Here is a 25453-nt window from a genome sequence, read left to right on the forward strand (position 1 = left end):
TCACAGCAGTTAATCTTTGAGCAGGAAGAAATGAATGCCCTTACCTTTCTTTGGAAAACACATGGTTTAGGAAATAAGTTCTTTTTCGGTTTTGAAATGATGATATATCTTGTATTGTTTGGAGTTTATAGTGGATTATTTGAATTACTTTTAGATAAAAAGAACTATTTTCTTTTTTTATCTAAAAAAGTCGAAATGCAGCTGTAAACCTGTATAAAAATTTGCCCTCCATAAAACATTCCAGAAATCCTGGAATAAATCTTTCTAAAGGCTCAAATGCAAGCCATAGTTTCTAATGGAACTCTATCTATTACTCTCCTAGGCAATCATAGTAACAACAAGCAATAAAGAATCTCTTTTAAAATGACATGTATTACAGTGCACCTGTGAAAAGTTGACCTATTCTGCAAGATAAATAGAGCACTCACAGACTCCTGCAAAGAGAGAATAGGAAACACGCAACTTATGTCCTTTAAAAATTATACTACTGGAAGTAATATACTTCAACAATGCCCTGGAATAAATTAGAAATTGTGCCTGGGACATAGTAAATAACCAAGGCTTGTGAGATGTTTAAACTGAGTATAGTCAATAAAGTTAAAGGATAAGCCTAGAATATCCCCAACCATAGATTCATTTACTCCATTTAAAGAGAAACTAAATGCACAGGATAAAAGAGAAACTTGTGCAATATAAACAGCCATTTAAAAATTTCTAGTCCATCAGATTGTGTGTTTACTTAATCATAATTTCAGAGAATATGGTTTTCCTAAATCTACATTTTTATAATATCAGGTTGCACCACTAACATTGTCAGTTCTGACTTCATTGCACAGGCCATACAATTCAATCTAGTGAATCTTATTTCAAACCCATGGTTCTGTCTAAGTGTATTTTCAGACTTCCAAACCTGGTTTAAAAATACAATGTCATGCTTACATTCTTCCATCCCTGATGATTTGCTCCAGTGCTTCACTATTCTTTTTGTCAAAAAATGCATCATATTCCTGTTTTAAGGTCTTCCTTATGGGAAGATATGGGTTTTTTTTCATAAAATACAGTAAATATTATTGTATCTTTCCATAAACAAGCTAAAAGTATAAACAAATATTTTGCATTATAAGTGGTGAATTGTGAAAATTGCTCAATTCCATTGTGTGTTTCATCTTTGAAGAGGGTGTCCTATACTTAACATTTTCCCTGACCTCAGGTAGCTTCACACTAGTGCCTAATGATGTAAGTGCTTAATCACAGATGAGGCAGAACTTAATGCTGGACACTCTTCCCTCACCAGCTGCCTGAAGAGCCAGCTTGATCTGTGTTCCTTGTGCTTATGTGTTGCTGAAAAGAGCAAGTCTCTGCAAAACAGGGGCTCGAAAGAGAGTGGGATAAAATTCCAAATGTTCTCTGCTGCTTTTCCTGACTTCTTTAATCCTGACCAAAAAGTGAGCCAGAGCACCAGCAGAGAGTTCTTACTAAGGTGACCTTAAACCACATCTCTCTCCATTTGTAGGCTGGCACTCCAAATTGTTACTTCCACAGGCAACAGGAATCCTTGTTTTTGAAGAAATGATTCTGTGTCTAACTTGTGTTTTTTATTAATCACTCATCTCAGAAACCAGATCAGATAATCAAATAATAAAATCCCTGAGGTTTTTCATATTGTTTTCTTAGTTGAAGAGGACAAAAGCACTCAATATTTACCATATCTCACCCCCAATATTATTTTCTTCATGAAAACAACTTTCCTCACAATGTAGTAGCACAAAGAGGATATTTTTGGTATCAAATTCATTAACCAGGTATAAAATAAGCATTTCACTACCTGCTCTTGCTACACTGAACAAAGAAACAACTCCACAGTGAGTTTAAGTATCTGCTGCAACATACAGGGAATGCTAACTATCTAACAAAGGTATTTACAGAAGCCAGGATACAAGGGTGGGATGTCCTCAGCTGCCCAGGAGAAGAGACATGGAGGTGGGTAGATATTGTGTCTCTGCTCTGCTGGGCCCTCTGTTAGGACTGATTCTGTCCTCTGACACTGCACTTATCCCTCATCGTGTTCATAAACAAGAACCTTCTTTAAGAGTTAGCTGTCAACTCCAGGCCAGCCTTTTGGAAAAAAAATCTCAAGCTAATCAAAGAGGAAAAGCCACTGTCAACATGATCATACCAAGTGGCACAATGATTTAGAGAGTCTCCTGAGGTATAAGATATTCATGATAATCACTGATTTAGCACTGAGATTTAAATGTGGGTCTCTTACTTCCTGTGTGAAAAGCAAATTAAATCACAAAGGACCTCCATCAACCTCTCTTACAGAAGATATTTGTATTTACTATTTAAAATGTTTATTCTGCCAGAGACACAGTTAATTATCTCTAGCTGATGGTCGATGCACACATATGAGAGAGGGGTCCCAGTTCTTGCCTAATTAATGTTTTGCTCTCTTCTGTGGGAGTTACAGACAACAAGTCCATGTCCTGAGTCTTCCTTCAAGCCTCACATGAAATAAGCAAAGAAACATCCAACTGACAGACCCAGCCAGAGTAATGGAAGTGTGGATGTCTCAGACACTTCACTATGGAAACTTACACATAAGCTGGGTCATGCCTTACCTCATACGGTGTATATATGTGCAATATTAAAAGCAAAGCTAGTACTTACCTGCCAGGGAGTTGCTATTTTCCACCATTTTTGCTTTCAGAAAACATTTGAAGATACATTCCACAAAAAAAAAAAGGTTAAGTATAGAGATCCTATAAAACACTTTTTGCAGTAATAAAAGATTTTAGAACTTACCGGAACTGAAATTTGAGGATTATTTTTGAGTTTTCCAAGTACAGCAAAGCCATCAACGCTGATTTTCCCTTTTGGTTTTATGTTTAAGGATTCTATTTTAATACAGTCAATAAAAAGCGTGACACTGTTTGCTTCCACACTTATCATAAGCTTGTGCCACTGGGAGTCAAACAGGAAAGGCAAATGCAAAAATGATGCAGTTTGGAGATTTCCATCTGCTCCTTTATAAGAAAATTCAACACTTTTCACTTGACCATTAAGATTCACTCCAACTTGTTCTTTTCCTGAAGAATCCTGAATCTGCCAAATAGTCCAGTATTTCTGAAGTGTGGCCCCAGTCATCCGAAAAGTAGTTAGAAAGGAATATTCATCAGGCAATCCATTGGAATATATGGCACTGTGTAGGATCAAAATACAGTACATTTGTTGTACATTTGTTCTGAAAAGTTCCACGTATCACCACAGAGTAATGAGAAACAGTTACTCAGAGAAACTACATTTCAACCATGCTTTTATCGGTGCTCTTCTGCATGCAGAGTCCCCAAATGAGATGTCTTTTTGAGTCGTCAGTGTTGCTCATGGCAAAGGCAACTGGTTCAGAAATGTGGGTTCTTCTGACATTGTACAATATTTATGATAACCCTTTCTAACTGTAATGGATGGAGCAACAACAGGCTCCTACTTCACATGTAGAAAGTATATCCTACAATTATGCTATTTCCTACTATTAGACTTACAAAATCTGTCAGTGTAGTGTGAATTTGTAATTGAATAGGTAGATAGTGCAGATCTGATTCGGTTTTGAAGACATCAGAATGTATTTTGCAAATGTATTTTTTTTGTTCAGCCCGAAAACAACCCTTTTGTTAATGTATTAGCTATCACTTCAGCAGAAATCATTCATTGACAAATACATGCATAATAAGAACCCACACTAAAAACATATTATGTCCTGTAACATTCAACCACAAGACTACAAGCAGCAGGGAACAGATTTGCCATGTATAAAATGATTTCTTCTTTTGCAATTCCTATAATGTGAGATTTGTAAACACAAACAAGTACAACTGGCTGTGTCACTGTGCAAAACAGCCAGGTCACTTTTTTTCTCAAATACGTCAGTGAATCTAGTAAAATATTTTTAAAATCTGCCTTTTCATATTCTAGTAATTGTAGAATTGTAGCATCTCAATCCAGGTAACATCAAAACATTATTTGCCAGCTATCCACATTTAAGAATAAGTTATATTTTAATAAATGTGTTAAGTATGGAGATATGCAGAGCTATTTTGTCACTAGCTTTCATTAGAATAATTTCTCAGGCAAGAAGGCATTTTGAACAAACATTACTTTTGAGTGGCAGATCAATCCTAGCTCAGCAGGAATTTAGCCATCTTTATGAATCTCAGGCCTTAGGCTAAGGAAAAAAAAATTGAATCAATTAGTTCTTATTCTGTATGCTTGACAACTACTGATTTAGTAAGAGAATACTCCCAGATAATATCTTCACAGTTTGTAGTTTAAGTGCTCAAAGCTGTAGTGCAATCATATTCCAGCAGGCGACGGCACAGCCTCAGCAACATTTCAGTAGGAACTGGGGAAAACCTGATAGCTGCAGCAGCAGCTTCACCGGATTAATATACTGGTGTTTCTTCTCTTTCCCCACAAGCCTGAAATACACCTGAAAGCAGGTAGACGAGGAAGAGGGATGTTTAACTGGAAGATTATCTCATTGCACAAGGTGCGGGGATACAAAAAGGTGGGAGAGGGGGCTCCTTGCCATTATCTTTAAACTGTGATTTGCCATGACTTGTGTCTCTGTTGACCACAGATGCATCAGTCTGTCCCAGCTGGCTTTCTCTGATAGGATTTTATCTAACTTCTTGTGTCCTCTTATTGTTTTGTTTCAGTTTGTATCTTGCCATCTTCAGTGCAAATGTCAATGCATGGATATTGTAGCTTTCTTCCTGTTCTGTGTACATTACTGTTACAGTGTGTGCTACTGTCCGCCATCCTTCTGTAGGCTTCTAGCTTACACAATATATTTATACATGATTTCCTGTTCTGGGAATATACTCCCCTTCCCTATCCAGACACACATTAGTCTCTTGCTAAGCTCCTGAACCAGTTCAGAACATCTTTTATGGCCCCCAGTGTCCTTCTTCCATAATACCTCTTAAACAAGTATTTCAGCGTCCTCTGCTGCTAAAACCTTAGCTTGTCTGAGTAATTTATCTCTTCATTTGCTGAATCCCACTGTTTGCTCTTGCGCAAGAGCTGGTTTTACTACTTCCCTATCGAAGGTGGTGTTGTTAGGTAATATTTTAACTAGCCCCTGTGTGACATTCTGCTTACTTGCTGTCAAGTTTGGTGACTCCAAGAGATCTGATAAACTGAGCTCTGCAGCTGAAGGAGGCATTGCTAATCCCAGATCCTCTGAGGAGAGGTTTTCATTCTTTCTCTGCACTGATAAGTGTTGCTGTCACACCAATACTGGTTAAAATACCACACACATTCTCACCTCACCTCAGCTGACATAACTATAACTATACTGAAAGGAAAATAAAAGAAACACCCAAGTAAGTAATCATAGTTACAATTTTAAATTGGAAGATTGTTTATACCAGACTAGAGACTGGCAAAAGAATTCTTTATACCATATTTAGCTACTAGTGTTAGGCATTTACAAGCCATCATATGGATCCTCCTTGTTTTTCAGAAATTAAAATAAAAAAAAAAAAAAGCTTTTAAACATTATACACAAAGAAGATAAACTGCATAAGAGCTTCTGACCCTGGTAAGAAAGAACTAAATTAGAAGAAATGTATCTAGAACAGTAAACTTACAAAGTCAGTATACAAACATGGACAAATATTTACATTTTCTTAAATGTTTAATAACCAGTCAGAAGAGCTGCTGACTTTAGCCTAGACTCAGTATCAGAAAGGTGACTCAGCATGACTAAGCATAGCATGACCCATTGCCAGAAAAGTGCTCTGCAGGGGACTGTTGCTGTGTAAGATTTATACCTGTAATTCTACAAGTAAAGCAGAGACAGATTCTCATCTCAGTTACTTCAACACTAATGAAAAACAATTCCATTGTTTCAGTGGTGTCAGTGTATTTCACTACACAGTTTCTCCAAAGCCTGTGATCTTTACATAGGCAAAACACTACTGAAGTCAACAACTTAAACCACTAAGTATTTGGAAGCCATGGCAAATTTATCATAATATTAAAATAAACAATTATAGAGAAGTTATTCCTCCATCTCACTCTGAAGTGAAGAGTGTTTAATTCTGTAATCCTCTTGAACAGCTGATAACTATATAGGCACTCAAATTATTTCCATATTTTTTTTTAACATACATGTTCCCAGTTCCACTAACTTATGAGAGTAAACCAATCAATTTTAAACTTAGAAACAGGCAGATGAGCAAAAGAAGAATTAATATGCAAAATTATTTCAAGTACACAGACCAAATTAAGTCCTTCCCTACTTCCTACCCACTTAAAATTGTGAGGGATATAAGCTACCTGAGCATTTTTAAAATTCTTTTTGTATCTTAAGTTTCTAAGATAACAGACTAGTCCTGCTTTCCTTGTATATCCAGAACTATTATTAACTGATTTAAGTGTGACATGGATGCAATATCAGACGAATATTTTATCAGATATTTGAGTCCTTGCTTAAATTTTTAAATGCAGGTTGGAGGCAGGGCAAGATTGAAACATTTGTAATTAGTCTAAGGGAACTTCTGAAACACTATTGTTTTCTTTTAATCTTTTTCATAAATACCTAAGAGTGTTATTAACCCTGTACCGTAAGTGCTTACCAGCAAGATTTCTTCAAGATTTCGAGACTAAGTCCTACCAAGGCATCAATTTATCTGCAATAAGTCATCTGGTTAGGTGGTAGAAGCCCTGAATAGTGCCACTTCAGGATTCATCCAGCATAGCAAGTATTTTAAGAGGTTAACTAAGTATTGATTTGAATACTACCAAATAAGTGCTTATTTTGTTAAACTTGTTTCTTTAAGAGTTATTTTCCTAGGTAAGCTCCATTGCCCACTGAGATAACTTACCCCTTGCTAAATGAAGATTTTAGAAATGTTAGTACAATCCACTAGAGGCGTCTGCAGAAATTTCTCTGGCCAACCTCATGATAATGCAGTATTATATACCCAGTGGTAGGGGGTTTCTTTGCACAAGCTGGTGTCACTTGTGGCTGCACCTCCTGAAGCCTCCTAGAATTACAGCTGACCTGGCAGGTGCTATCTGGCAGCCATCAAATAAGCAATAACAATAAAGCCTAGCTAAGTATTTTTTTAAAACTGCCCCAAGTCTTTAGCTAGAAGTCATTTACTAGGATTCAGTACTCTCAGCTGGTCTCTATTCTTCAGAAACCTCCATTTCTGAGCTAATTATTTCTCTTATGAGGTAACTAACTTCTTAACTGCATTTTGTCTTTTCCGTTATAGTGTCATCATCAATATCAATGGAGTGGTACTATGTAAGATATCTTACTTGTAATGCAAAAATAAAAGCACCTGAAGAACTTTGGTGGCTGGATGTAGAAAAGCCAGAGCTTCAGGCATATGCACTCATGGAGTATTAATTCACAGGGAAGCATTATTCCCAAAGGAATAAACAGGAAATCAGCCTACAAAATTCTCTGGATGTTCCAAGCTTACTGAAAAAGCTTTAAAAACTTCCTATTTTCATTTTATAATTTCTTGTCGTAATGTATTTGTCATGTCACCTCTTAATGTAGTCTGCAGTATCCACTATCCCAAATATAAAGGCTGTTCAAAAGGCACCTTCAGCTTTTATGTTGCTCTGCTTTCCACTGAGATGAGGATGCAGGCAAAGAGGTACCATTTGTAGACTCATAGGCTGCCTTCACACTACTGAATTCAGTGTGCCCAGATCTGGTCTCTGATACTAAGTTCAGCTGGCTTGAAAAATTTAAACCCGCTTACTTCCAAAATATGATGACCATATGCAAACTGCTTATTGGGAATGGTCCATGGCCTATGCTAGCTGCCAACCTGTGCCCAGGAACGGTTTAATGATTGTTAAATAGTCTGGACCTGAACCATGCCAAGGTCTTGTTTAATTTTTTAACAGCATAGACTATTGAGTATGAATGCTTTGGAAATCTTCCTGACATCAATTTATCCATGTGGACATAGGGGCCTTGTGGTACGACACCTGCATTTGTGAAATCGAAGAATTAAGATTTCATCTAGTGCCTTTTCCCCCATGTAAAAACATAACATAAATATATTACTTTGTGCTAATACATTTTGTAAAGCTTGCAATTAAAAAAAAATCAATGCAATTATTATTCAAATTGCTGTTATTAATTTTGTACTTACTAACTGGTGGACACCTACAACAGGTACATAGATCAAATGGAAGAATTACAGGGTCACCTTGTCAGAAACAATGGGTATGAGTCATACCAGCTTCACAGGTTCTAATTATGTGAAGCACCCTGTGTTGATTCTTCAGCAGATTTTATGTCAGAAACACCAATGGCTAATGCGAATTTATGTGGACAATGCGAGAAGCTTAAGTCAAGACTTGTGTGCAATCATTTCTGTTAATTCTGGGATATACTTCTGAACCTTGGCAAGTCTGCTAAGCAGCAAAAGACCAAGCTACAATTAAGTAGTGTTTTAAGGAAACTGTGTAAGCTTTTCAAGTCATAAGCTATTGCTACAGCAAAGACTGCATAAATATGCTGACCCATGCCCATCTAATTGAGCTCTCCTTCCCATACCATAGCCACTGTAACATGGACTTTTCTGTGTTAGTATAATGATCATATGGTAGTCTACAGAATTATTTTATTGTTCCTGATAAGTGCTGACTGAATGGTGACAGTCAAGCAAGCCCTCTGTGCGGATGCTGTAATTGTCTTCCTTGCCATTTCTACGTGTCTGTCCACCTCCCCATCCCTACCCCAAAAGCCTTGAATTCATTACACACCAGGGAATGGGCTTACTTTTAGTGTCACTGCCCTATTTCATAAGGCAAGAGAAGACATTGTCCATGGCTATCAGGTTACCTGATATGGCTGCCCATTAACAAAGGTGTGAGAGGAGATCTCTGCAGCAGAGCAGGCGTGGAGCCAGCAGATGCCTGACACGTTTATTGAGGGTCCATCCCCAGTGCTCCTACAGCACTCGTGCCTTTGTGCCTGTGTCAGCCCCCCAGCTCTGGAAAACAGTGCTGTGTTATTTTTTCCAAGCTCACTCTAGTTTTGCCTCCCTCATCTCTTGGCGAAGCAGGAGCTTGCAGCGATGGTGGCACGAACCGGGGGATCATACCCAGTGTTACACCCAACATGTACCTGCCCGGCGACAGCTCCGCCGGCCCCCGCCACCCCCGGGGCTCCTCCGTGCTCGGCGGGGCGGTGTTTCAGCACCGCGGGCACGGACAGCTCCCGGGCGGGGGCTTCCCGGGCGGCTCTTCTCTTGCCCTGCCTCCCCCCCTCCGCTACCGCCTCCCCTCCCGCCGCTGCCCTGCCGAATATTTGCGTTATCCTTAAATACTCCACGTGCGGGGGGTGGCCGGGGGAAATGCAGCAGGTGTCCAGAGTTGCTGCAATGGCTGGGTCTGAGAATGCCAGAGATACACCCGTACCATTAAAGATGCTTCATCTTGCTTGAAGTGCTCTGCATAACTCCCTTACTCCTGTAATGCTTCTCAGGCAGTGCTTCATCCCAAATTCATACCGGTAAAACTCACCTACCATGCTGTATTATAAAGATTATGTGGACAGTTCTGTGTTTGGGGTTTTTTTTCCTTTTGTTTGTTGTTTTGTTGGTGGTGGTGGTTTGGGGGGTTGTTTGTTTGTTTGTTTTAAATATTGGAAATGGTCTAAGGTGTGCCTCTCCTGTGCTGTTAGCCTCAAATACTTACTGCCAACATCACTCCTTCTAAGTCAGCTTACTGAGAGGGGCAGACTCTAAAATAACATGGAAGCAGAGCAGCAAGATGAGGCTCAGTGGCAGAGGAGCAGCACACGCTGATGTTCTAGAGCACTAGGACTCAAACCTTAACCTGTTCCCTGGGGCAGGACACTCACCTGAAGTGACTTCTTAGTTTGAGCCAGGGCCAAATTTCAGGTATACCATGAGGCAGCACTGCAGTGTAACAGCACAGTATCGCCTGGGAGTACCCACCAGTGTCTTGAATATGGTAAATTGATTATACCGCACCATATCCATCCAACAAGCCCAGTGACAGCAGTCAGCTCAAATGCCATGGTGCGTTAACGCAGCTTGTACAGGCTTGATCAGGGATAACTTCTGTATATCAAGCATATCTCTCATCAAGCCATCTATAGCAAACTTTAGATTTTCTTAGATATGAAAATGTTACAGCTTTGATAGCTCAGACAGTTTCTGAGCTCAGAAGCATGAATTGAAAATCTGAGAATCTCCAGCTTTTAGTGAAATGAAGATCCCATTTACTGTCTGTGTCTGGATTCACATTTATGCATTAGCAGCCTTGATTTGCCACTGGGGTGGAAAGTAGCCATGAGTCCAATGCAACCAACTGGCTAAGCTGTAGACTAGCTTAACCTGGGGGCCATGAAGGTAGAAGACAGAGAGGAATGCAGAAGGCAAAAGTTGTCAGCAATAGCCAGAGTATGACAACAGCACTTTGCACTCCAGTTATTCCTAGCTGAAATGGTAGTCCAATTAAACATCTTGCCAGCTAATTGCTAAGTAAAGACATTCTTAATTACATAAGGTTTTGGACTGGAATGCAGACTTCCCTAAGTTTGGCAAAGACATCTCTACCCTGCTGTATTGTCTTTATTCCTTCACTGGCAACAAGTCTGGCCTATAAAGCACAAACACAATAAGACTCCTAAATTCTGGCTCCTATTGCAACTTGCCTATGACATGCTAAATATAAGTTTTCATCTTTTATAGATTAAGTGACCATAAATCAACCAGAAATATGCATGTACCAGTTAACTAAAAAGAAACAAACAAACAAACAAACAAACAAACAACCTCTTATCATACCACAAATCAATTTTTATTCTACTTTGTCTCTTCAATCCTTACATCATCAGAAGCATTCCGTTGTGTCAATGTTTTGAGAAAACTTTCCTCACTCTCCTCCTGTTATCTTTTCTTTGCCTCCTACCTCTTGTCAAGTCATCAGCCACTTTTGGCTTCACTTCCTAGAGGTGAATCCCTTTCTATCAGCAAATCTTGGAGCACCTTGGGCAATAATATTATTAGAAGAAAGTGGAAGTCCCTGAAATTGCTGTTACAGACTCAGTCTGGTCTGGTGGTGGCAATGAAAAAAACATTTGAACTCCTCTTACTCCTTCCAAAAGCTTTGCAAATTAGATGATCTAGGTGGGGGGAGTATCTATCCCTGAAGTGACAGTATTGCAAAATATCTATACTTTAAAGTTAAGCAAAAAATGCATTACCTGGTTGGGATCCTGAAGTCTACATTGGGTCCCAGTTTATAAGCCACTTGTAGAGAAGTGGAGCCCACTACTCTCTGGATAATTCCCTGGGAAGCAGCTTTTTCTATTTGGAACTGAGAAATCAGATCAAAGCCTACAAGAAAAAATATCCATGTCCAGAATGTAATTTTCATTTTAATTTAATTAGAGAATTGTGCAGTTACAGAGCTGAATATACCCCATTAAAGTTTCTGAACAGAAGATTTTTCCTGAAAAAGTGGGGGCGCTACTTGCCTGGTAAGTCATCTTGGCCGATCCTGATTGTTGGGCAGAGATCAATTCTCTGACTGGCACCCAGAATGACTGGTAGTCCTGCAAAAAAAGGTGAATTTATTACCCATGTGCCTGCACATTGCCTCAGATCACCTTAAAAATTAAGTGAAGCAGCTGTAAGAATATTATTAATTAGAGCTATAAATAATAATAATAATTAGATGTATATAATAATCAATTTAAACTGTACTCAGTGAAGTCAGAGGTCTAAGAAAATAAGCATCTGTTTCTAGACACCTCCAAATTTAAAATTATAACTTGACTGATTATTTGATTATATTTTTTTTAAGCCTTTAAATGAGAGTGTTACAATAATTCTTCTTTCGCAGAGCTATGGAGAAGTAATTGTAGCATAAGAAGGTCTGCTGTGTTAGGAGTTTTTCATTTGGAACTTTTGGTGGTTTAAGCAAACTTGGAAAAAAAAAGCACCAGTTACCTAAATCAACAGTCTCGCTAGTCTCAAGGAAACTTAAATAAACCTCATGCCAACTAAAGAGGTTGTTGAGAAACTGTTGGCACCTTTTCCATCCTCTCTGATATTCCAGGTGTTCCCGCATTCCTCTGTGCCACATTTGATCGGAGAATGGTCATTCATAAAATACAGGGTGCGGGCAAGAAGAACTTAGAGACGTTTTTTGTTGACCCAAGCAAGAATGTAGAAGAAATTTGTTCGAGGACAGCCAATGTAAAAATCTAATTTTTCAGAATATTATCTGTCAATAAGCCCCGTAATAAGCATTAAAGCCTACAAGATTCCCCTAATTTGAGGAAGGAGGAAAGAAAAATTAACATTTATTTGAAGAGTTTAGATGTCATGTACATGTCCAATACTAGGTCAATCTGGAAAGTGTTAGTAGAGTCTGGATGAGGAAGAATGAAGCTTGCAAGTTGGAAGGAGATGCATTTCTAACCTACAGAAAGCCTTTTGTGTGCTGCAAGGGCTCCACCATAAATGTGGGTTTCCTTCTGACAACATGGACTTAAAGGGAACATTCAGGTTGACATGTTACACCTTAGAAATGGCCTCATTCTACATTATTTGATGAGGCATATGGCTAACATCCAGCCATTTACATTTTATGCCCAGCAAATAAAGTGTAACCAGTTTGTTGCCACAGGTAGCAGAAGAATATCTAACTAGAAGCACTGAAAGGTACAGGAAGGTTTGTGTCCTTTATCTATTACTATATCTGTATTTTAATCCTTACCTTAAAAATACATCTAATAGTGATCTTAAAACAGCACATACAGCTTGTTTTTTCTCTTCTTACCCTTATACACGCATCCATACATACACATAGACAGTTCCCCCTTTCTGTGATGGCTGGCTAGTGAGCATTTTAATTTTGAATAAGCTCAGAATATTTATTTAGACAGTCAAAATTAGAGAAAGATGAAACACAGATGAAGTCTGTCTCCTTACTTGATTGATGCTGGATGGTGGCTGAGATGAAAGACCACAGGAAACTACACAGGTAAAAGCAAGCTGTAATTTTCCTGTAAACAGAAAGAAAAAACCAGTATGAATGTATAGTTTCTGACAGATTCTGTTATTGACTTTCTCCTCAGAGCCATGCATATTGCATGTATAAAAACCTGAATTAAGGATTTATGAACAGATTTGACAAGACAATTTCTTTACATGAGAACTTTTTATCTTTGCCTCATTATAAAACATGTCAATAAAGCTCTTTCTATTACCATTTCCTTCATATAACACTGCCATAAAACCAAACAACAAAGGCGGCTGCTGGCAAGGACAGCTCTAACTGTTCTGATCTCTAATTTACAGGTTTCTCTAAATCCCACTTGTTCTCTTACCAGTTGCTTTTCATCTTCCCTGCTGGCTTTCTTCACTTCTCTCATGTGAAGACGGGGTGTCTAGAGCCGCACTCTCTGCTTCCCTCTCATCGGCCCGTGGAGGAGAGCCGCGGTGGGTGCAAGCGGCTCCTCCTGCCCCGGGCAGGACCCAGCAGGGAGGGAGGTGCCGGCTCTGGGGTCTGTTTTAATCTTGCCAAGGGAAGGAGGTGGAGGCTGGACAGACATGTGTGTCCTGGTGGGCTCTGAGGGCGGATCTCTGGAGCCAGCTGAATATAAAGAAGCCAAGAGAGCGAATAAAAAGCTGCTGCTTGCGCCAGCATCAGGGCAGGGAGATTAAGAAAATGTGAGTTCAGTGATGCCAGTGACTGAATGGTGGGGTCTGCTGTTCAGCCAGGCAGCGGAAGGAATAATATGTACCGGGACGGCTGAGGAATCTGGTGACCTTTACGTGGTGTTAAGACTAAAACTTTGAGAACAAGAGAACCCCAGTCTTATAAGGAAAGCATTTTCACTTATTGCTGATTTATTCATTGGGTGGCCTCAGGAGAAGCCTAGCTGGTGATGTCCCAGTTGGTTCCTCTGAACAAAACCAATTATTTAAAATGGCATTCATTGCTTAAATTTGAACATTTTTCGAGGAATAGACATAGGTATTACTAAGCAGGCTCCTGTTCTTCAGTTGTCATTGAAAAGACACTCACTTTCCACAGACTGCTACACGTTTAGACACAAAGACATTTATTCATATTTGTTCACATGGATATAAAGAGAAAGAGATACTGGAATCTGCATGCATGAAAAGACCAAGGAAAAGAGATAAACAGCCAGACAGTCCTGATAGTTACAGCAGCCAAAATTCGTGCATGTATGGAAAAGTTTACTAGTTTGTGCTAATATATCACATCTGTAAGGTTCATCTTATCTAGATACTTAATATTCTAAGATAGTCTAAGATTACATTAAAAATTGCTTATAGATATATATATTATTTTTAAGTGTGGGATATATCAAGTGCAATTATATCTGCTGTCTGTTGAGATTCTGAAGCAATAACTGAATAATGAGTTACCCCATTCACACCAATTTGCTGTAACTCACTTTCCCAGTATTGGTAATTCAATGTTGTTCACACTGTTATATCTTTTCTTAGAAAGGGAGGAGCTGGATCATAGACATGAACAGTTTGCCATGAATAACATCTCTTTTTAATGCCTAAGCAAGCAAATCTTGGGTGAGATCACCTTTTACCCCTTCAAGAGAAAGGTTTACTCAGGGAGCCTTGCAGTCTGATATCACAATGGCAAAATACTAAATTTGTGCCAGAATTTGTATATGAAACCACTGTAAATAAAGAAAAATAAAAGTTGAAGAAATATTAATTTGATTTCACAATAAGTTTGACCAGGTCCACCACACATCTGAGTCACTTGCTCACCACACAAATATTATCTGTGGGGCACAGGAGGAGTCTATACGGAGCAGATGGAAGAGTGGGACATGGAAGTCACCTGAAGCTATAAGGGAGAGAAAGCAATGATACGGCATGGAAGGGAACAAGTGAGCTAACGCAGGGCTTAGAAGGAGTACCAGAAGTTTTGTGGAGGAGTGGAAAAGAGCCAGGTGCCAAACCATCTCTTTCATCATATATCTATACATATATGTTGTGTCATTAAGCTTGCCTTTGAGACTGCTTGGTATTGTCAAATATTTTTTGTCACTTGATGTGAAGATGTCTGCCATTGCTTGTGTCTGGGGTTATTAGACACACACATTATGCCCTCCAAAGAGGGGGAGCCTTGTTCATAGAAATTAAGAGGTCACATACTCTGTTTCTAAACAATCTATAATCTGCTTTCTTTTGCCTGAAATAAAACATGGGAGACACTATGTAATTAAGGCTTAGAAAACCCATTTACTATTCTGTTTGTGGGCAAGGGAAAAACTCTGATGTTAATAGGCTCTGATTGTTGTGTGCGCATTTTCATGTCTTCATCTTGCAACGAAACTCACAATCTATGATGAAATACCTGGTTAGATGTTTTACTAATAATTATCATTTTAGCTTCAAAGAGCCAGTCAAATGTTAGCAAACTAGTGCTAGTTGATTCAATAGCCCCATGAGCTAGTCAATATTATTCCCATCTCACACAAATGTAAACTGAGATAGATGGAGTAGATCATAGAATTGTTTGGGTTGGAAAGGACCTTTAAAGGTCATCTAGTCCAAACCCCCCCCTTATGCAATCTGCTGAGGGTCACAGAGATGGTCCTCATCCAACTAGCACTCACATTTAGATGACCTGACTACCTTGATGTGTCTCTAGGTCACTTCATATTTTTCTCTTTTTATGAATTGGGCTAATATTGTATTGTTTCATTTTGTTTCAGAAAATCCCACTTGCTATTTAGCCATTTGCTCAGGAATCCATCAACTAAGCACTAACTGCTCAACTGTTGAAAGCAGATTAATTAAACAATATGGAACACGATTCTCCAAAAGTTCTCTGTTCTTTAGCTAAAGTATTGTTCAAATACTTTATTCAAATACTATGTCCTGAAAACAAGCTATGTAGGAATGTCATCGCCTCACTAGCATTTTAGTGTGCTTACGCTTTCCTCTCCTCAAATATCTGATTCCATATTCCTGTCCTTCTGTGCAGCCTGTGTTGGAGAACATGTATTCATACAGAAGTCTAGCGAGACTGTGGCTGGACTGAAGAGAAGTAAGAAATAAATCAGGTGGACCCAGCTTCTCTGGTGGATATAAAGCTTGCTCTCTGTGATGAAAAAGGTTGCAGTGAGATGGCTGTAGTTAAACTTCGAGAAGATGCAATCCAGCACAAACCACAGAAACCAACACTTGGCTCAGAAGGAGCTGTTAAATGTGGCTGAGAAGAAGGTTCCTCAGTTCAGGCTTGGGCTGACAGCAATTTAGAATGGCTAAATTAAGTCATCTCCTGACTAGCCTTGAAGGAGTTCAATGTCACTGGCTTGTACTTTCAAGCAGGATTTTTAGGAGGGACTAGGCAAGTTTCTTCCTCTGAAAAGCATGTGGCATATATGCAAACTCTGAAGGCTTGAGAACAGGACTTGGGACTGGAGGAACCAAAGACCATTTGCTCTGTCAATGTGAGTGGTCTCACAAAGGAGCAATGGTTGGTGCCCCAGCCCTGCCCCCCTCTTCCATGCATGGCTGGAGGAGAGAGGTGCAGTGGGGAAGACTGGAGGGAGGTCACTTCTTATTTATCTCATATCTCCTGCAAAGTTACTTCTGTCTCATGTAGTCTTCTCCAAATTGTGCCTTCAATCTTCTAATTTAATTTCAGCCTTCTAAGGCCATGTTCTGCATTCAGTTTACCATATCAGAAGTCTCTTTTTATACATTTCAACCTTGTTTTTCCTTACCTGTAGTACAAGGGTCACTGCTGTCTTTGTAGTTTAGCAGACTCATTAGGATAAGTGCACACCACTCACTTAACTTCTGTGAGTTTTGGGTTTTGTTGTACTTGGCTCTAATAGCTCAAGATTAACTATGTGTGGCTATGAGTGATGGCATTTCTGAAAGATCTGCTCTTTATTAATCAGTCTAAGAGTTAAAACAACTTGGACCCGTGACTGATCTCATTAACATCACAGGCAAAACTTGCACTGATTTAAGTGCCTTTTATCAATAATTAAACCAACAACAAATAATTGAACCAGCATCCACAGGTGTAGAGTAATGGAATTGACAGCAAAACTATAATCCTTGTCAGGATCTAATACATTTGGAATTTAACAAATAATTTACTATCAAATAAATTCTTACCTTCATCATAAAAATGCACTTTTCTGTCCAAAATGTTATGAATTTTGGCATAGGAAGAAAGCCAGCTTTTCTTCCCAAGCTGTTGGATGCCATTTTTTATAAAGAACAAACAGCTTCTTTCCAGGAGAGGTCGCTCAAAGAAACCTGGGAATATGTGGGGCCAGATTCTCATCTCCTCAGCACAATCATCTTTCCAGGTGAACCTCACTGTAATGCCATTGCAGCCAGTTTGTAAACACCCAGGCTGTCCCAATGTAGACTCCAAAATTCAACAAATCCCTCTAGGAGTGTTCTTGAAGCACAGAGATGTTCTATATATGCGGCCAGACAAACTTGCACCATAGCTCTATGTCCCCTTTCCATAATAATTCTTTGTGTGGATGATGCTTACAGTTCCCCTTACCTTTGGATGAAAGTCTAGATTGTGGTATCTTTCCTAATTTCATTTATTTCTAGGTCAGAAGACTTGTACTTTGTCTCCAGGGGTGCCAGACAGAGATTATCCACAAACGTTCCAGTCAGTGATTCTGATTATCTTAAATACAGGAGAATTTATTTTCTAGTGGAATGGCAGAAAAAATCAAAAGAAAAAGTTAAGCAGACTTCAAGCAGAACTGTGCTAATATTGCAATGAACCCCGTTGTGTTTTGGCAGAAATTAGGATTCTGATCTCACTTAGATTACATTTGTGTCCATCTAACGATCACATTGATTTTACTGATTCTCAACAACTGAAATAAGATCAGAAACATACTTTACCTGTTTGTGTTAGTTATTTGGTGAGCGTAGGCCTTAATGAAGAATTTCTCATTTATAACAACAAATAGTATTACTAAGAGCTGGGTCCAAAATTTACAATTCCATCTAACTAAAGACAAAGATTCTTCAAATTTGGAAGTAAGTATCTTTGGCAATATTTGGTACACTGTGGTAAGTCTTGACGATATTGTTTTATATTGCTTTCTCTTTCCATCACTGCACAGTGTCTAAATGTTATCCCAGCTCACTGGCACATGATTTAGATGGTGAAAAAGATGTTGTTTCATGTTTCAACAGAACTGGGGAGATATAGTATACCTCTAAATAAACTCAGATTCTTTTTGAGCCAAATTTATGTTATCTGAAAATTAATTTAGATTCTTGAAACCAGAATTTTTTGTAATTGTTGACCTGATGGAACCTAGTTCCATTTGTATTTATCTAATGCTGTAGCAAGCATGATTTATTTTACTGTCATGAAATCCTGTTTGAGAGAATTCATGTCCTTGTTAACACCAGTAGCAAAACACTTGTTGATTTAAATGGGATCACATTTCTCTCTCTTACACAGGTGTATGTGCACCACAACACTGGCTCACAGGTAAAAATGCTCATGAAAATAGAATAAGTAAGTGCATGGTTATTTTGGACAGTGACAATTTTAAACGGTGGGCTTCTATCAGCACTCCTCCACATTCCCCAGCTGGGCTCAGCACCCCGCTCCCCATCCTCAGCCCCTCATTTCCCTGTACTCGTTTCCATAAAAGCGCAAATTATATTCTGATTTCAGTGGTGGCTGGGGAAAAAAGTTAGATTTCTCGCCGTTGAAGACCATGAGGTTTCTGTAGCAGATTTTTTTTAATGAAATGGCAGTCTCCACAGTCGCCAGTTCTCACCTAAATCATTTCAGGCTTGTTGCAGACTTAGGGCATCTCTGTGTAGGTTCATGCTTATTCAAGCACTGTAGGAACGGCTCTGGGATGGGGAGAGTTAAATGGACAGTTTGTTTTATAATGAAAGCTGCATTTCAACAAGGTGATGTTAGGGCCAGTTCCAGAACCACAGAAAGCTGGCATCTACACAAAATTTATGACATTTGGAATATATATTTTAACCTGCAAGGCATGTTCTGCATTAAAAAAAACTTTGCCAAGATTTAAAATCCATTTTTTTTTCTCTTATGAGTAACATTAAGGGCATGAATACATAAGAATAACACAGTAATTAAATACTGTGAAATATAATTCTAACAATTTGGAAGTATTTAATCATTTATAACAAGGCCTATGTTTCCATAGTACTGATTTTGCACTTCCACTTACACCTGGTTATCGACCTTGGCATAGCTACTGTGTTGCAAAAAATGTTCTGGCCAGAACTTCATTCAACATAACAAAACTAACACAACCCAAATTTGTTAACTTTATTCCTTCCCTTTTCTCTCAGCGGATCCACCTCTACGTCACAGTTGGCAGCTTCTGAGCAGTGTGCTGCCAGAATGACAACCACAGAGTAGAAAACAAAGGGTACATTTAATGATCATTTTCAAAGCAGAAGGCGGCTTATTAGCAAAGTCCCACAGAGATTTGTACAAAGGCCTGCGCTGTTCAAAATATTCATCAGTGAGATCTGGAAGGAGTGTGAATAATGAGGTGGCATCTGCAGATACCAGGAATTTACATGAGCAATAAAAATGAAAGTGGAGTGTGTAAAGTTTTGGGAAGGTCTCAAAATACCTTGTAAGCATTTGATAAATTAAGTGAAATTCGATATAAATAAAGAGGAAATAACTGGTAATGAAAAAGCAGTCCTAACATTATGGCAGCTTCTACTGTTCTAGAAAGTTATCTGTGAGCTGTAGTAGGAAGAGCTATGACAACATAACTTGGTGCTCAGCAGTGAGCAAAAAGCAAACTGCATGTTAGAAGTAATTAGGAAAACAACAGTGAACAAAGCAGAAACCATCGAACTGCTGCTATATAAACAAACCATGATCAGCAGGGATGATCAAAGGTTTGTACTGTTTTCAGTATGAAAAACAATCAAACGGATGAGGATTCTTCAATTTGGGGTGGGGGGGCAGGGTGGGAAACAAAAGGCAAAAAATAAAACATGAGATCTAATGAAGTCTAAGCAGCATGGAAGAGGTGAATAAAGAACAGTTGTTGCTCTCTTGCAGAACAAGGACTAAGGTTATCAGCTGAAGCTGGAAACCACAAGATTCCAAACAAGCAACAGACGACACTTCTCCATACAACTTGCAGAGGAGCAGTGGGATTCCTTTCGACCACTTTTAGCATTCACCATTGCAAATGCTAAATGTTGTATGGGATCTAAAAGAGACATGGCAGATTAATGGAGGGAAAATCCACCAGGGACCATCTACAATTTGAAAAGTCCTCGGGCTGCAAATCACTGCAGACTGGAAAAATACATGTGAGACATGTTCCAATGTACTTGTTCTATTCCTACAGGCTTCTCTAGGCGTGCAATGTTAACACCTTGAAAGTATGCTGCACCAGATGGACCTGTGGTCTGACCTGATCCAGCTTTCTTATCTTAATACTTAAAAGACTTGCAATGCTGAAAATTCAGAAAGGGAAGGCTGCCCTTGTAATACCAGAACACATTTCAGAGGACTTGGACCTGGCAGCACTCCTGAAAACAAAGCCAGCCATGGTCTGAGAAAGGAGTTTCTTTCTGCTGTTTCCTAATGTTTTCAAAAGGCAGGATACTGGGATGGAAGTTTTTGTTTCATACATGGAGAGGATGCTCAAATATTACCTCACAGACTAGATGTTAGACAAGAATACAAAAATCCTAGAAACAAAGAAAAATTTAGAGTGGAGAAGACTTGGGGGGGTCACCTGGTCCAACTTTCTGTCGCAGCAGAGTCGTACATCAGAGCAGGTTGCTTAGGGCCTTACCAGGCTGGGACCTGAGTATCTCCAAGAACAGAGACCCTAGGACAACCCAGGGCAACTGCAGCAGGGTGGAGCCACTACCATGGTTGGCAGCTTCTTCTGTTTCTTCAAGCAAAATTTCCAGTGCTACAATTTATGAACACCTCTGTACCTGTGTCTGTTTCCACTCCGAGCTTCTGGGCCTCATTCCTCAGGCTCTTGCCCTTGAGAATGAATGTGAGAGGGACTTTCACTATCGGCAACAAGTGATTTGATAGTGACTTCTTATCTAGTTTGTATAGCTATGAGTAGCTATTTGTGCTGCAAGAATGTGAAGAATCAAGTTCTTAGTTTAAGAGCAACACAGGGCAAGACTGCATGAATTCAGAAAAGAAAAACAGCTTACAGTGGTATCTGGGGGATGTTTCTTCTGGAAAACATGAAGAACTTTTCTTAAGAAACAAAACCACAGAAGAAAAAAAAGGCTGAGCACAGAAGTGTTTATAATCTTGATTTATTTTTTTAACGATTGGCTTTATAAAAGATTGGTAAATGCTTTACTGCAGCTCACTTAAAAAGGAATGTAGCAGGCCTATAAATAAATCCATGTTGATTATCTAGTGGCATAAGCTTCTCTGTCTCCCATGTTACTGATGAAATGCTCTGAAGTGTATCTCATCAGATATGATTAGATATTTCCTGTTGTCATGTGTAAATTAGTCACTCACTCCTGCAAATGTCACAGAACTTGTTTTGCTGCTTTCTAATGTATTTTTGTACATCCTACAGTTGGATTGCCCAAGACACCCTTTGATACTAACATTGTTTTATTCCTTGGGGTTTTTTTTTTTTGCCACCAGTGGGTTTCTTGTACAACTAACTTGAAAAGTCTTATTATCTAAAAACAAAAAAAGCTATATTTTCTGGATCTCTTTTATTTAAATTTTTGTATGTAAGGTTGAATAAAACTTATTGTGGTATACCTAAAGATTACTTACCTTTGCTTACAGCTGAGATGGTACCTGTGTTCATAAGCTTTCCTAAACCCAAATACTTTACAGTCAATTGACAGAATTTATGTCCTTATAAATTATGGATTGAGAAATCTGAAACAACTATCATTTTTTTGAGGAAACATCTTCTTTGTAAAGCCAACATCAATTTTTTTTAAAAAAAATCTTCTTCTAAAGTGTTAGGAAGGTGAGCATGGAAATCTGCTTGGTATTGTCACCGACAAAGCAAGAGTCATGTGACTCACCATGAAAACCAAATAGGAATGTCTCCTATGTGCACAAAGAATGGGAATAAAAATAACCCAGCTACATGCTCTGAAATATCTAACACATTTCTTCACAAAATTTGCGGTCTCTCCTGGGTTATGTGGACTGTGTTGCGTGCTGCAGCCACTCTGGAAAGCAGCCAGTTGCTGCAAAGATTTACAGCATACTTGAAACACTTGAGAGGGAAAGGCGCATGTTCAAGGGGAAGGCAGCGGCACAAAGGATTAACAGTGGGAGAGGACTTCTGGCACTTCTAGGTCAGCGCTCTGAGTTAAGCCTTGCCCAGAGCCGAACAAAAGTTGTTACTACCTCTTGTCTGCCAGTCCATGTGAAATGAGTTAATGACCAACCACAGGCCAACCCGTGGCAGACAAGCATCCCACCGCAAAATCACTCTCCCTTCTGGAAGCCTGGTAAGAAAACCAAGAACTAATGGAAAATGAGCCACCTTGTCTCCCGTAACCAAGGTCTTTCCAGGCTAAGGTCGAAACCAGGTGGTGGGGAAGGGTGGGCATGCAGCTGCCTCAATGACGCCAGCAATTTTTAGGGTAACCAGGGGACTTTACAGGAGCATTAAATATCTTTCATCCCAAACCCATCTGAAAAACATAGGTATGTATGAACAGCACTCTGGTACTATATTCTGAACAGTATTTGAGACAGATAATAATGTTTGAATCCTTAATAATATTTAGATTTATCATAAGAATTTGAAGGACCATTTTAGGCGTGAATTCTCTTGAGTCAAATCTTCAAAAAATAATGTACTGGACTGAAAAACAGAGACACCCTGCTTGGGTTGGGGCATACTGAATTTATTGGAAGTGTGACAGAGACCCATATACTAGTTCAGATTTGCAGGGATTTCTGGAAGTCCTCTGTCCCCCTCCCTGCCCAGAGCAGGACTAACCTCAGGCTGCCAGAAACCTGTCAAGTTTTTGTTATCTCCAAGGATGGAGATCCCTCAGCGTCTCTGGACGATATATTCCACCATTCAATTACTGTCTCACGTGCATACTTTGTAAATATGCTTATTTACAACATTCAAGCTGAATTAGTTAGCATCCTGGAGCAAAGAAGTGCCAGCAACACTGCTTGCCACAATCAGCATATAAATACAAGTGAGAACCTTTTCTACACTCGCTGTCACTCAGGCTGTCTCCTGTATTTCTCGGACATTTCTCAGAGCACTGCAGAAGCTTTGATGTAATTGGCTAAGAATACTCCAGGGCACTGAACACTATTTTCAAGGTAATGCAACTCAAATTTGACACCCTATGTCCTCCAGTTCTGTGAAATTTCAATACCTTTTTTTCAGGAACTTTCCTATTTTCAAGCTATCTGTGCCTTCAAGCCTCCTCTGTAATCCTATTTAATGCACTGATGGGAGACTTTTTCTTAGAATGAGTTCAAGTCTATATTGGAGAAGCTTTTCCTGGCATAATAATGATAGAGCGTGCAATTTCTTGTGACATTTTCATACAGAAAATGTCCTACTGTGTATATATATATATATACACAATTCTACCAGATAAATGGGCCTTCATCAGCATAGTGTCTTTCACTTGCTGCACGAGCATAAAGCAGTTCAGGAAAAGCAGAGCTTCATATGAAGGAAATAACCTAAATTGAGAAATCCTTTTCCAGTGTGAAGAGGGCACAAATAAACTGTCTGTGGCAATGCGACTACTGAACTGACTTTTCTGTCCAACAGGTGGAGTTTTATAATCACCGATGTTTAGATTCTCACACTATGCTGTCTATTCATTATGAATTAAATTAGTTTGAGCCACATATTGATACTGTTTAATATTGATTATTTAATTAATTGCAGATGTATGTATGCATAGACAAAAGAATTATTGGCCTTTTCCATCTTTATGTAGTATGCAGGTTGTTAAGACAGCCAAGCCAGCAGTGCTGTTTCTATCTTTAGTTATATTGCCGAGATATTCAAGAAATGGGATTTTTAAATAATTATTTTCAAGCACTCTAACATTTCCTACTAGGCAGACACCTTGTTTAAAAAGAACTTCGCTGCAAAAATATCAGAACACTTTCTTCTATCAAATATTAATATGCTTTATGTTCTAGTGTTATGTTGCCTGTTATTCATGTGGTCTAAATGACCTTTCAGTCTTTTCTGCATCCTCTGCATTTTTGGTAGAGTTATATATATTATAGATTATTATTATATATTATAGTTATATATTATAGAGTTGTATATAGTAATATACATGCCCATGATTATCCACCTTTTAACCACATAAAGACATTTTGTTAACTTCCCCATTGTGATCCCATATTTTTTATAAGCTGTATTCTTATTTGTGTATTTGCTTAACAGTGTGCATTCTGCAGAGATTTCATTCCCATTACAACACAGTAATCCTCTTACAGCAACTGTAAAAAAAACACCTAAAACCAAATGCAATCACAACAGCCAGAGTGTGATCACAGACCAATCTGGGATGGATGGATGGATGGATGGATGGATGGATGGATGGATGAAGAGCTATGAACTGTCAGCTGTCCACCAGCCTTATCAGAAACTAGATCCATTCCCTTGGGTTTTAGTTCCAAATTCTCATGTTTAATTCATGCTCCTTTATTGTATGCTCTCCTTCTGACCTGATGAATCTTGCATTGCTCTCTGCAGGTGGTGGAGCCAGGAGCACACCTGGAACAGCAGGACTTCAGTCAGTCCCAACAGGTAGAAGAAGAAACTGAAGATTGAACTCACATATGCTGGATGTGCGTGCAACCTGGTTTGTTATTACATAGAGAACAGGCGTGGCAGTACCATTAGCTGTAGCCATCCTGCTGATTGTTAGTTTGAAAAGGTTATGCCCTAATTATTCTTCCAAAGTTGAGGTGAAAAGACCTGATCTCCAGGATGGACTCCATGTTCTGGATCCCAGAGGCAGGGACGAAACTTCCTGAAGCCTTGAGTCAAGTACTTGGGCTCTAGGTGAGGATTTTAATCACCTTCCTAGACCTATTTCCTGTTAGTTCCCCATTTTGGGGTGTAGGCCCTAAGGTATGCCTACCTCTCCCTATGTTCTGTATAGGAATTGTAGGCGGCTAATTCTGTGACCTGGATTCCGTTCGAGGAGGAGAACCCTAAAATTAAATTGTTGGTTATGCATGCATTTAAATCTTTTGTTTAGTCCTGTCTGTATTTCTTTAAAAAAAAAAAACATAATGGGAGTTTCAGGCATCATATAACCTTGGCATGTACTCTGGGATTTCACTGGGACAGTTATCTTCTGCTACATTTTGTACAAATACTTTA

The 25453-nt window shown here is 39.0% G+C and overlaps 1 protein-coding gene across 1 annotated transcript in view; it reads right to left on the reverse strand.

Annotated features, from left to right (window-relative positions):
* Positions 1–13422, reverse strand: part of COL9A1 (collagen type IX alpha 1 chain) — a gene marked incomplete at both ends in the record, with an annotated part of 67541 nt that extends 54119 nt beyond the window's left edge. The window contains 5 exons of the mRNA XM_080342428.1: positions 2806–3202; positions 11276–11408; positions 11549–11626; positions 13011–13084; positions 13409–13422. Coding sequence (XP_080198554.1) covers positions 2806–3202; positions 11276–11408; positions 11549–11626; positions 13011–13084; positions 13409–13422 — 696 coding nt within the window. The remainder of the gene's footprint in view (positions 1–2805; positions 3203–11275; positions 11409–11548; positions 11627–13010; positions 13085–13408) is intronic.
* Positions 13423–25453: the final 12031 nt, after the last annotated feature.

Source organism: Nesoenas mayeri (assembly GCF_963082525.1).
Source record: "Nesoenas mayeri genome assembly, chromosome: 3".
Taxonomy (NCBI): Eukaryota; Metazoa; Chordata; class Aves; order Columbiformes; family Columbidae; genus Nesoenas; species Nesoenas mayeri.